At 36.5% G+C, this 13,532-nt stretch overlaps 1 protein-coding gene across 2 annotated transcripts in view; it reads left to right on the top strand.

The window, feature by feature from the left end:
- Positions 1-13,532, top strand: part of Ranbp21 (exportin-5-like protein Ranbp21) — a 417,228-nt gene that overhangs the window by 392,509 nt on the left and 11,187 nt on the right. For both annotated transcript variants that reach the window (XM_067141992.2, XM_067141993.2), the window contains exon 17: positions 2,697-2,828. In XM_067141992.2, the coding sequence (XP_066998093.1) occupies positions 2,697-2,828 (132 nt within the window). The remainder of the gene's footprint in view (positions 1-2,696; positions 2,829-13,532) is intronic.

The raw sequence follows: 13,532 nt of genomic DNA, 5'->3' as shown, positions 1-13,532 counted from the left end.
GCATGCAAATAATGCAACTAATTCATTGCAGCAACTTCACAACACCAAGGGCCCAATGGCAGAAAATTTTTTTCTGCTATAACACTTTCAGGAGTTTTCAATGGAATACAGTTATTAGGTGTGTCGAATAAGAATTTCACGTTTTATTATTTATAAGTTTCATATTCCGTATTGATTGGATTAAATGTAATAGACAAGAAAAATATTTTTTAGTGTCTTATGATGTGGCATATATATTTTAATGTGTTTATGTACTCATGTCCATGCTCAATCAATAGGTTTTAGTTTATTATAACCATCACCACTTTTAATCAGAGATATTTTAACGCAACATACTGCAATATATTTTACTTCCATTTTTCATTAGACATCCGGATGCTCTAACGTAACATCTTTGTAATTTTGTCTAATGACTGTAAATTTGTGTGCTAGCTGATGATGGCCAAGATAGGCCGAAACCTGTACTAGTGCAATAATTCATTCACAATAATTGTATTGATCAGTGGAACATTTTTCTTGTCTATAAGAATTTCACGAGCGACAAGGAACATATTTTGGCAAGTGGGATTACCTTTCTGAAAGACACATTTCTTCAAAATGAGGACATTCAAAGTGCCACATATTTCTGGCCATCAGGAAAACAACTGGAAAAGTATGGCAATAGTGAAATACAGCTTCTTGCCACTCATTTTTCAAAACACCTTCAAATTGAGGAGAACAACGTAGAAGACATATTGAGTTCAAAATAGTCGGGAAAGGTCTTCCACAGAAAAATCGCTAACCGTGAAAGGAGGATTTATGATTTTAGGAAAGCTCCTTAGTATATAGAGGCAACAATTCCTGTATCGACTCGTCATGTGAGTGAGGGTTCAGCACGATAAATATTATTAAACACAAACTACAAACCAAGCTTGCTGAGAACTTATGTGATCTCATGATGATATTGGACCATCTTTAAAGGACTTTCATGCAGCAAAATGTATTGATCGTTGGTGTTTTGGTGGGAAACCAAACAGGCACATGTAGTGTAATTTTAAAAGACGCTTACCTTGAAGATGACTGGTGATTATTTGGGTTAGTATCTCTTAAAATATAAATTTCCATTCTTATATGAACTGAGACTATACTACTTAAGGTCACATCAAAAAAAAAAAAAAATATGTAGCTTTATCCTAGTCTAACCTATGGTTTTCATAATGTATGTTTGCAAAAAAATGTGCTGGCTCCTGATGAAAAGGGGCTGGCTACTGAATTATTTCTATTTTCTTCTACCCCTGGTTACTGTAGTGTCTGTACTGATGCTTGTACTGCAGAACTTGGTTAACTTGAACCTTAAGTGTCCAGGACAAGAAATTAAAATTAAATAATATCACACAAGATGTATGTGTATGTTTAGTCATCAGCCCGAAGGCTGGTTGGATTCTCAACAGTTCCGCCATGAGCTGTCATAGATGGCCTAGGCATCACTGAAGAGGCGTACTAGGGAAATGAGGAGTGAGGTAGTTTCACGTTGCTTTCCTCACCGAGCGAGAAGTTGCTATTACATATCAGTCTGCCAAGCCCATGGAAATGCATGCACCAACCGACCCTATGAGCAACAGTTTCACACCACTCATAGCAGGGACTGGCTGTGTAAGGAATAGCATTACTAGCATCGCTCATACCTCAGTCACTTTCATTTTGTCAAAGCCGAGGATAAGACAGAGATAGATCAATGAAAGTAACAAAATTGCTCTAGCCTATACCAGAAGACTTAGTGCAGTGTAAAAACTAGGTCCCGCCAGCAAGATACTTACTCGAATCTCAAATTCAAAACAACCCCTACACTTTATCAGTGTTTCCTCAAGTTGACAATGACAGTAGAATATGATGAAACAACAACAGACCATAAAACTGTACGTGGCAGTTATCATACAAAACATTTCCAAAATTGAAAAATATTCCTCAATCATGACACTACGAACATTGTTAATCCTTCACAACTTGTTTAAAAATCTGGTAATTTTGTTTGCGTGATGAAAGCAAACTCTTCAAGTTTATTTATTGATTGAAACAGATAATCATTTTCATTTTGTTGTCTCTCAATAAACATCATTAATCCATCTGCAGTCAATGGCAGAGCTTTGCCAAGTGTGTCTATGCTGCTCTTTCCAATTCATCAGTAGCTAATTAGTCTCACTGTAGTGTTGGGGATACTCATAGCGTACCATGTTTGAAGCTGAACTGGGCTGAGTGGCTTAGACGGTAGTGTGCCTCTCTGAGCCCAATTTGGCAGGTTCAATCCTGGCTCAATCAAGTGGTATTTGAAGGTGCTGAGATACACCAGCTTTGTGTTGGTACATTTACCAGCACATAAAGGAACTCCGGTAGGACAAAGTACTGGCATCACTGGAAACTGTAAAAATAGTTATTGGGGTATAAAATCAATAACATTATTATTATTATTATTATTATTATTATTATTATTATTATTATTATTATTATTATTATTATTATTATTATTATTATTATTATTATTATTATTATTAACAATTTTGATAAAGATCTGCTGACTTTATGTTGAAAGAAAAAGGTTTTTTTTCCTTGCAGATTTCCTGGAGTAGTACTTGTAGGAGGGTTATCATCTGGATTACCTTCTGATATGCCACCTGAATTGTTATATACTTCAGTGTATGATTCTATTCTCATTTTTACAGTTGATGATGCAGATTCCTGGGTGCTCTGCAGCTGAGCTTAAAAAGCTGGATGAAAAGATATTTTCACATAACCAGAAAGGCAATAAGGCAGAAAAAGCTAAAAAGGAAATTTTCAAGCGCATTACTACCCAAGTGAGTTACAATTACAACCATTACTCCTGTTTTTTTGATTTTGTTTTTTTGTTTTTCTTCTTTCTTCCAAGTCTACTTTTGACACTACTTATGAAGAAAACCTCAGAAATAATGGAAAATTTAATGTGATTTCTCTTATACTGTGCCCATTGTTCTAGTGGTCATCAGTGTTCAAAGTTTTATCTGTAGAGGAATTAGATATGGAAGGACTAAGCGAGTTGGCCACGTGATTCAGATCAAGTTGCATTCGGCAGATAGTGGGTTGTAGTCCCACTGACACCAGCCCTGATGATGGTTTTGCATTTTCATACCATTACGACATTAAACCACATCTTCTTCTTCTTTTTCTTCTTCTTCCTGGCCTTTCCCCAGTTACCTGAGGTCGTACGTTGTAGGAAATCAGCCCAGTTTTACAGTGAGATGCCTTTCCTGATTCCAACCATATGTGGAGGGATGTATTCACTATTGTGTGTTTCAGTGGTGGTTTTGTGTGTACATGAAAATGTGTATGGAGACAAAACACTCAGCCCCTAAACGAGAGGTATTAACTATATGCTGTTAAAATCCTTGACCCAGCCAGGAATCATACTTGGGGCCCTCTACACTGAAGGCCAGTACTAACCATTCATCCAAGAAGCCGATTCTGACATTAAACCACTCGTGAAAAAGAAATATGGATAGAATGCTTTGCTGTTCTACATAAACCATTTCCCAGATATGGTGGATCCATGTCAAATTGTATAATTTATCAACTATTTGAATCATTTTAATATTAATATTAGTATTGAGCGATTGGGTTTTTCTCCAATTTTTATAAAGTGTTTTTAAATGTCAGTTGCATGGTTTGTGAATGTTTTACAGCTGTGATCTATCTTAAATTTTACCAAGCAAGTGGCAAGGGATGTTGGGAGTCAATGCACATGGGTGAAAGAACAACATGCATTTAAAAGCTGTGGACAACTGGTCCTTAATTGAAAAATATCGTTCATTCTGAATGTCTCGCCTAAGAATCCTCAGTAGCCTATTTCCTGGTGTTTCAGAAAATATTTTCAGTTTTGTTTTTGTGATGTGTAGGTACGTAGGCAAGTCAATAAGTACCTGCAATTTTGCTCTAATTGTCTTTAGGTTGGCTCTGTGGCGTTGTGTGCTCACCAGTCGCTAGATGACGTTATCAGATCAGTACAACTTGCGCTGTTGCTATGTAAAGATGGCCGCGCCACTCTCTGTTTGCACGAAGAAGGAGCAGCGTTCCATAATCCATACTGGAGCTCCAGGGAATAGATATATATGTCCAATATTACTTTGTTAACTACATGAAGATTTAAAGAAATATGCATCTATAGCAAGAGTTTATATTCTATAACTAAACCGTCTGGAACTCGTAAACTCACCCATATTTTTTTTTTTTTTTACAATTCGCTTTACATCGCACAGAGACAGATAGGTCTCATGGTGACGATGGGATAGGAAAGGGCTAGGAGTTTGAAGGAAGCAGCCATGGCCTTAATTAAGGTACAACCCCAGCATTTCCCTCATGTGTAAATGGGAAACCATAGAAAACTGTTTTCATTCACCCATAATTGTATCTATGATGAAGGAAATACGAGGCACATAAAAGCAAGAATTCTCATAGCCCGCCCAAGTCCACGGAATGCATGCCATATGGCTGCTAAACAAACATTTCCATTAATGTTGTTGTGAAAAACCTCATTACATTAACGTCATTAAGACATCGGTACACCATTTTGTGACAAATGAAGTCGACACTTTGTTTTTAGCTTGTAATGCACCAGGCGAAAGTGCTTTCAATTGATTAGAAAGGCGAATGGCATCTTTGAGCAAAGAATTAAGTGGCGTTATATTGCTATATGATCATTATAGGACACATTTGAATAATAGGGCTCAGATTCTGGACAAGGATTTAGAAGTTTAAAATTTTGCTCATATTTGCAGAAATTTAGTCCCCAGTTGACTTTGATGATTTTCCAGTGGTATGTGGATTACAAGGGTCCAAAAAAATTCATCGTTAATGAACTTCAAGAAAGGATATGTTATGGCAGAAAAATTACGTTTACAACAATCGGTATTTGCTACAAATAGTCAAATGTCAAGATAAGACTTACTGTACTCCATTTTGCAGTTCTATTATGAAAGATTTACCAAATCGTTTTTTGCCACTGCCTATGCAAATAGGTCAGACTGATGGTGGATTGCGCATTACTGACAATACAGGACATTTTATGCTCTTATTTCTCTTCAAACATTAATGCCAAGCTTCAAGGATTAATTGAAAAGTGTTCAAGAACTTCCTGTCCTTTAACAACAACAAAATGACATTCACAAGGAAATGTGCTAGAGATGTCAAATATACTTCGTTTCCTTAACATATTTGAAGGAACATCAGACGATTTGTGCTCTTGGAACTTTACTTCCAAAAATTAGATCAGTTCAATCAATCAGTCACTACTGATCTGCATTTAGGGCAGTCGCCCAGGTGGCAAATTCCCTTTCTGTTGTTTTCCTAGCCTTGTCTTAAATGATGTGAGAGAAATTGGAAATGTATTGAACATCTCCCTTGGTAAGTTATTCCAATCCCTAACTCCCCTTCCTATAAAGGAATATTTGCTCCAATTTGTCCTTTTGAATTCCAACTTTATCTCCATACTGTGATCTTTTCTCCTTTTAAAGACACCACTCAAACTTATTCATCTACTAATGTCATTCCACGCCATATCTCCTCTGACAGCTCGGAACATACTGCTTAAAAGGAGAACAATAAAACTTTGATTTCCACCTATTCAATACATTAAAAGCAATTATAAAATTAGGATTTCATTCTTATTTTATTGCTTAATTGTTAAAACAACAACAAATACCAAAGTTCAGGAATCTATAAGTTCATTTGCTCAGATTGTGGTTTTTCTTACATTCGCCAAACTGGCAGAAGTTTTATAAGCAGATATGTAGAACATGTAAATGCTGCTAAACATAACAAATTTTCTGCTATGAGTAACCGTATGCAAGGAAAAGGACACCATTTTACTACAATAGAAAAAGATTTTAAAATAATCAGAAAGATCGATAAAGGAAAGTTAATGAATGAGCTGGAGAACATACATATCTACCTAGACAAACACTTCAATAGAGATAAAAATCTTAATGATGAAATAGAAATCAATAACCTATTAATAGAACAAATACCAAAATTAATACAAATATTCAAACTCAATAGCACAAAATATACAAGCAATTTTATCCCGGATAATAATAAGTCAGTCTACGAATACACTAACCCCCCCCTACATAAATTCTGAACATTCCCCTCCACGAATCACGCTATTCGCTAGAACGCCGCCCTCTGTTACCTCCCCTCCCAATGCCCCGCAGATACGGAGACACATATACAACACGAGGAGCACAAGTAGAACGACAAGCAGTCATCAAACAGCTGAGTGTACTAGCGTAAATGCAGGCAGGAGTAAAAGGGGTAAGTGCTGATCTTTCAACGTTAGTTTCTTCAACATTTAAACCATTCAGCGTATTCTTACAAAAAAAAATTTCCGTTACAGATATGTCAACAGACTTACGTAAACTTGGATGAAAAAACCACCTGCATATCACCAAGCCTTGTCTGTCACCATTTGACTGAATCCCTACTTACGTCTATAGGATTGCCCTACTCTGGTTAAGATTGCAAGACAAAATTCGTAACCTATAATCAACAGTGTGCATCAGTTTAGTCAATTTTATGGACGAAAATAATAATATTCACGCCTAAACTCAGCTGTTTTGAGTGTGTGTTAAGATTTAAATTCCATATGGTACAACATGAGAAAAAGTTTACGTCCAATTGTAAAAAAATGTTTTATTGTGTATACAACAAATAATTTTAAAACATTTAGTAATTTAACAGATTGTAAATGTATTTATACAGAGATTAACTAAAGGCATTGTATTTTAAATATTAGAATAAGGTTTTAAAGTTTCAATCTCAATAAATAGTCATATAATTTTCAATAAGACGACATAATATATAAACGTTTTATATTTAAGAGGTTTTTTAAAGTTCAGTATGGATAAGTTTATTAATGACGAACCCTAAGTGTAAGTACTAGAACAATGTTATCAATTTAACCTGCTGAAGATGTTCAAAATATGAACGAATCATGTCCTAAGTTTTAACAATTAAGCAATAAAATAAGGATGAAATCCTAATTTTATAATTGCTTTTAATGTACTGAATAGGTGGAAATCAAAGTTTTTAACATACTTTCATACATACATACATACATACATACATACATACATACATACATACATACATACATACATACATACATACATTACCATTATAGACTGTTATGCCTTTCAACGTTCAGTCTGCAAGCCTCTGTGAATTTACTAAACGCCGCCACAATCCTCAATTTGCAACTAGTGTTGTGGCCTCATTTAGTTCTATACCTCTTATCTTTAAATCGTTAGAAACCGAGTCTAGCCATTGTCGTCTTGGTCTCCCTCTACTTCTCTTACCCTCCATAGCAGAGTCCATTATTCTCCTAGGTAACCTATCCTCCTCCATTCGCCTCACATGACCCCGCCACCGAAGCCAGTTTATGCGTACAGCTTCATCCATCGAGTTCATTCCTAAATTAGCCTTTATCTCCTCATTCCAAGTACCCTCCTGCCATTGTTCCCACCTGTTTGTACCAGCAATCATTCTCGCTACTTTCATGTCTGTTACTTCTAACTTATGAATAAGATATCCTGAGTCCACCCAGCTTTCGCTCCCGTAAAGCAAAGTTGGTCTGAAAACAGACCGATGTAAAGATAGTTTCGTCTGGGAGCTGACTTCCTTCTTACAGAATACTGTTGATCGCAGCTGCTAGCTCACTGCATTAGCTTTACGACACCTTGATTCAATCTCACTTACTATATTACCATCCTGGGAGAACACACAACCTAAATACTTGAAATTATCGACCTGTTCTAGCTTTGTATCACCAATCTGACATTCAATTCTGTTGAATTTCTTACCTACTGACATCAATTTAGTCTTCGAGAGGCTAATTTTCATACCATACTCATTGCACTTATTTTCAAGTTCCACGACATTAGACTGTAGGCTTTTGGCACAATCTGCCATTAAGACCAAGTCGTCAGCATAGGCCAGACTGCTTACTACATTTCCACCTAACTGAATCCCTCCCTGCCATTTTATACCTTTCGGCAGATGATCCATGTAAACTACAAACAGCAAAGGTGAAAGATTACAGCCTTGTCTAACCCCTGTAAGTACCCTGAACCAAGAACTCATTCTACCATCGATTCTCACCGAAGGCCAATTGTCAACATAAATGCCTTTGATTGCTTTTAATAATCTGCCTTTTTTCAATACGGAAAAAATGAGGATAGTCTTTTGCAACATACCGCTTAGTCGAGCAGCTCATCTCCTTTCTCCCAAGTCTTCCCAGCCCAAACTTTGCAACATTTTTGTAACGCTACTCTTTTGTCGGAAATTACCCAGAACAAATCGAGCTGCTTTTCTTTGGATTTTTCCCAGTTCTCGAATCAAGTAATCCTGGTGAGGGTCCCATACACTGGAATCATTACTCTATTTGGGGTCTTACCAGAGACTTACATCCTTACTACAACCCCTAAACATCCTCATAACCATGTACAGAGATCTGTACCCTTTATTTACAATCCCATTTATGTGATTACCCCAATGAAGATCTTTCCTTATATAACACCTAGGTACTTACAGTGGTCCCCATTAGGAACTTTCACACCATCAACGCAGTAATTAAAACTGAGAGAACTTTTCCTATTTGTGAAACTCATAACCTAACTTTTAACCCCGTTTATCATCATACCATTGCGTACTGTCCATCTCACAACATTATCGAGGTCATTTTGCAGTTGCTCACAATCTCGTACCTTATGTATTACTCTATACAGAATAACATCATCTGCAAAAAGCCTTATCTCTGATTCCACTTCTTTACTCACATCATTTATATATATAAGAAAACATAAAGGTCCAACAATACTGCCTCTAGGAATTCCACTCTTAATTATTACAGGGTCAGGTAAAGCTTTGCCTACTCTAATTCTCTGAGTTTTATCTTCTAGAAATTTAGCCACCCATTCAGTCACTCTTTTGTCTACTCCTATTACACTCATTTTTGCCAGTAGTCTCCCATGATCCACCCTATCAAATGCCTTAGACAGGTCAATCGAAATACAATCCATTTGACCTTGTGAATTCAAGATATCTGCTATATCTTGCTGGAATCCTACAAGTTCAGCTTCAGTGGAATAACCTTTTCTAAACCTTAACTGCCTTCTATCGAACCAGTTTTTAATTTCGCAAACCTGTCTAATATAATCAGAAAGAATGCTTTCCCAAAGCTTACATGCAACGCATGTCAAACTGACTGGCCTGTAAATTTCAGCTTTATGTCTATCACCCTTTCCTTTATACACAGGGGTTACTATAGCAACTCTTCATTTGTGATAGCTTCTTCATGCAAACAATAATCGAATAAGTACTTCAGATATGGTACTATATCCCAACCCACTGTCTTTAGTATATCCCCAAGAGTCTTATCAATTCCAGCCACTTTTCTAGTTTTCAGCTTTTGTACCTTACTGTAAATGTCGTTATTGTAGGTAAATTTTAGATTTGTTGCTAAAATATGTGAGTTGTTGGCTAATATTTTGAATGAAGAGATCCAAGAAGATGCTGAATGGTTGGAGGAAGACATGGTTGACACTTCGAACATTTTAGTTCCAGGTTTCTGTTCCTTGATCAAGCATCCCGCTCCAATATTTTCAGTTGAACAGCATGATTAAGAGTTTGGTTGCATTGGACAATTAAAATCTATTTATGTAGTAATACTGAATGTTGTTTATAAAAATATTGGTTCTAAATATGTTGATTAGAAATAAAGTTCAGATTTATTTTAAACATGTTAAAATATTTATTGATTTTTAAGTTTTCCCAGATGGGGGGCTAATTTATTTTGGATATTCACTTGGGGGGGTTATTAATTGTTACAACATGTTACAGTGGGGGCGGGGGTTAAATGTGATGCCATTTTTATGAATTTATTTTATGGATGACCCCTTTCCACACCAGGCACAGAGAACACAAAAAATGCAATTAGACACAACAGACTTCTGCCTTCTACAAACACATATATGACAATGCCCATCACTTCACAGACATCAGCGCAGATCTAAAATGTTACACATTGCAAATAAAGTTTCTTTATATGTAATAGAAATTCACATCACAAAAAAAGTCAACCAGAATAACCTCAATGTTCGTACACACCTAAAATATTCACCACTCTTCACTCTGCTTAATTAAATCAATCTGTATTCAGTAAAGCTCAACATTCCAAACTCCATTAAAATTATATTATTTATTTATTCACTAATACTCGTTAAACAGTCCCTAAATTTTTCCACAACTGTCTAATATATAATAATAATAACAATAGTAATAATAATAATAATAATAGACTACAATTACGGTTGCATGTGGGCTGATGACATCACCAAGGCAAGATTGAACAAAAACCTCAACGAAGATGAGCACCTGAAGGTCTTCCTAATCTTCAGTATATAAATTAAATCACAGCCCCTGGAAGACCCAAGACGTCACTGAAAAGTGACTTAACGGGAAGTTACGGTAAACAAGGTAGATGGTACAATGCCAATGCCAACATATTGCCTGACGTTGCACTCCTAGGTGGACCAGTGAGGAGAGAAGAACCACCATGAGGAGTAATTTATTAATACAAGTTACAACATTTCAACCATTATTGGAAAAGTGGACACAGGTTTTTACATAGATGGTTTTCCATGGTTTCCCATTTTCACACCAGGCTGTACCTGAATTAAAAGGCCATGGCTGCTTCCTTCCCTCTCCTAGCCCTTTCCTGTCCCTTCTTCGCTATAAGACCTATCTGTGTCAGTGTGACTTAAAAGCAACTTGTAGAAAAAACTCCTAGCTGTTTCTTATTCCATCATCTCAATAAGATCTATCTGTGCTGGTGCAACTTAAAGCCAATTGTAAAAAAGATACAGCACAACTTTTAATTTTTGTTCATGGCATTGACAAAGCATGTGTAATTACTGAGTAGCGGGCATCTTTTAGAAGCATCTATGGAACTACAACAGGTGAAGATTTGTTTCGCCAACAGTGAAACACTGGAGGATGAAATTGAAATGGTGTTTGGCTTTTAGTGCCAGTTGTGTCCAGGGACATGTTTGGCTCACCAGTTGCAGGTCTTTTGATTTGACACCCTTAGGCGACCTGCGTGTCGTGATGAGGATGAAATTATGATGAAGACGACACATACGCCCAGCCCCCATGTCAGCGGAATTAACCAATGATGGTTAAAATTCCCAACCCTGCCGGGAATTTAACCCGGGACCCCTGTGACCAGAAGCCAGCATGCTAACCATTTAGCCATAGCGCCGAAAACATTGTAGGCTCTCGATTTATGATGGGATGAATTGGCAGCTATAACAACGGATGGAGCAAGGAATATAAGTGGTACAAAAAAGTGGATTAATTGGAAGATTAAGGAACAAATTTACTAACAGAAATACTGATATGCCTCTTGAAATACACTGTATTATTCATCAACAAGTGCTATGTGTAAATGTATTAAATTTACAACATGTGATGAACACACTGACAGTTAATTATATTCAATCACTTGGACTCAGTCATCAGCAGTTCCAGTCATTTTTGGATGAAATTGATTGTGATTACAGCGATATAATTTATCATAGTGTGGTATGCTGGCTTAGTTGTGATAATATTTTGAAACGCTTCTTTCATCTTCGTGAAGAAATATGCACGTTTATGAACATGAAACAGAAAAAAGTGGCAGGATTTGGGGACGAAAACTGAATATGGAAATTAACAGTACTCACAGAATTAATGTAACATTCAGATATGTTTAATAATTGTTTACAAGGGAAAGGCATTCTTTTTAATGAAGTGTATAGTTGTGTGTTAGCATACCAAAACAAATTGATTTCAGCAGCAATTAGAGAAGGACATGTTCCCACACTTTTCATGTTTTACTGAACTTCAAGAAGGAGGAAAAACTAGTTGAGTTTTGTGAGAGGCATGGAATGATTGTGGGCAACACATGGTTTTGGAAGAAAACCAGCAGGAATATTACAAGATATGGCTGGGCTGACAGAAGTATAAAATCAGTAATCGATTACTTTCTGGAAGAAAGGACAAATCGCAGGCAGTTGATGGTTGTACCAGCTTTACCAGGAGAATCATTCAATGGAGATCACAGAACTGTGATAACAAAAATGAAAGTGGGGAAAATGAAAAAATTAAAAGAGATAAGAGAGAGTAAATTAAAAGTGTAGAAATAAAAAGATAAGACTGTACAGGAAGAATTACTGGTGAGACTGAGACAAAAAATTTCACCTACTGAAGTTGGAAATATGGAAGGTGAATGATCCAACTTCAAAAGGGCATTTGTAAATGGGGCAGAGAGTGCCTTAGTAATACAGTGACGAGAGTGAAAGAAAAGGAGACACCGTGGTGAAATGAGAAGGTGAGAGAGGCAGTGAAAGAAAAGAAGAAAGCATGACAAGAATAGAATAGATATAAGAAAGGAGCAAAAGGATGTATCTTGATAATAAAAGTAAATGTAAGAAAATGGTAAGAGAAGAAAAGTAGGAAAAAATTTACACAAATGATGGAAACAGATGGAACTGACAGTAAAAGAATGCTGTATGGAATTATGCAAAGTAATAGGAAAGAAAGAGTTTATACAAAGCTGATGAAAGAGAAAGGTGGAGAGTTGATAACACATCCAGAAGAAATAAGGAGAAGATGAAATTAGTATTTTGATAAACTGCTGAATGTGAGAAATTGTGCAGAGGAGATGGTAGTATTACTATGTGATGACTCAACAGTAGAAGATGATATAACCATGTTAGAGGTGGAGTTAGCAGTCCGTAAAATTAAAATAGGGAAGGCACCAGGGATGGATGAAATTAGTGAGGAAACGATAAAGGCTGTTGGACCTGTAGGCCTACAATGGGTGTACAGACTGTTACAGTGCCTATGGAAACAGAAATGTGTGCCAGAAGACTGGGAAAAGTGAATAACAATAGCAGTCTTAAAGAAGGGGGACAAGAAAGTTTGTGATGACTATAGAGGAATCACGCATTTATCACAAATGGCAAAAATAATGGAAAGAATATTGGAGAGGATAATGAGAAGAAAGGTAGAAGGAGAGTTGCAAGAGGAACAATATGGCTTTAGAAGCAGAAGATCTACAGTAAACCCAATCTTCAACATGAGACAATTAATGGAAAAGAATTGGGAATATGGAAAGGATCTGGTCATGACATTCCTAGATATAACAAAGCCATATGATAGTGTTTCCAGGGAAGTGTGGGAAACCATGGTCATAAAGAGACTGGGTATACAAACTGTAGAAATGGTGCAAGCAATGTACAAAAAGTGTGTCAGCAATGTACTGTAGACTCCATTTGGAAAGACAGAATCGGTTTAGAAATGAAACTGGACTAAGACAGGGAGAGTGTGCTGCCACCTCTTTTGTTTTTAATGGTTATGGACAAAATTATAAAGGAGACAAAGGAAGCATGTGTGAATAGGGAGTTGAAGTTATTACTATTTGCAGACTA

The sequence above is a fragment of the Anabrus simplex genome, chromosome 2, assembly GCF_040414725.1.
Source record: "Anabrus simplex isolate iqAnaSimp1 chromosome 2, ASM4041472v1, whole genome shotgun sequence".
In the NCBI taxonomy this organism is placed as follows: domain Eukaryota; kingdom Metazoa; phylum Arthropoda; class Insecta; order Orthoptera; family Tettigoniidae; genus Anabrus; species Anabrus simplex.
The sequence above is the reverse complement of the archived record's forward strand: the minus strand, read 5'-3'. Positions and strand labels throughout refer to the sequence as shown.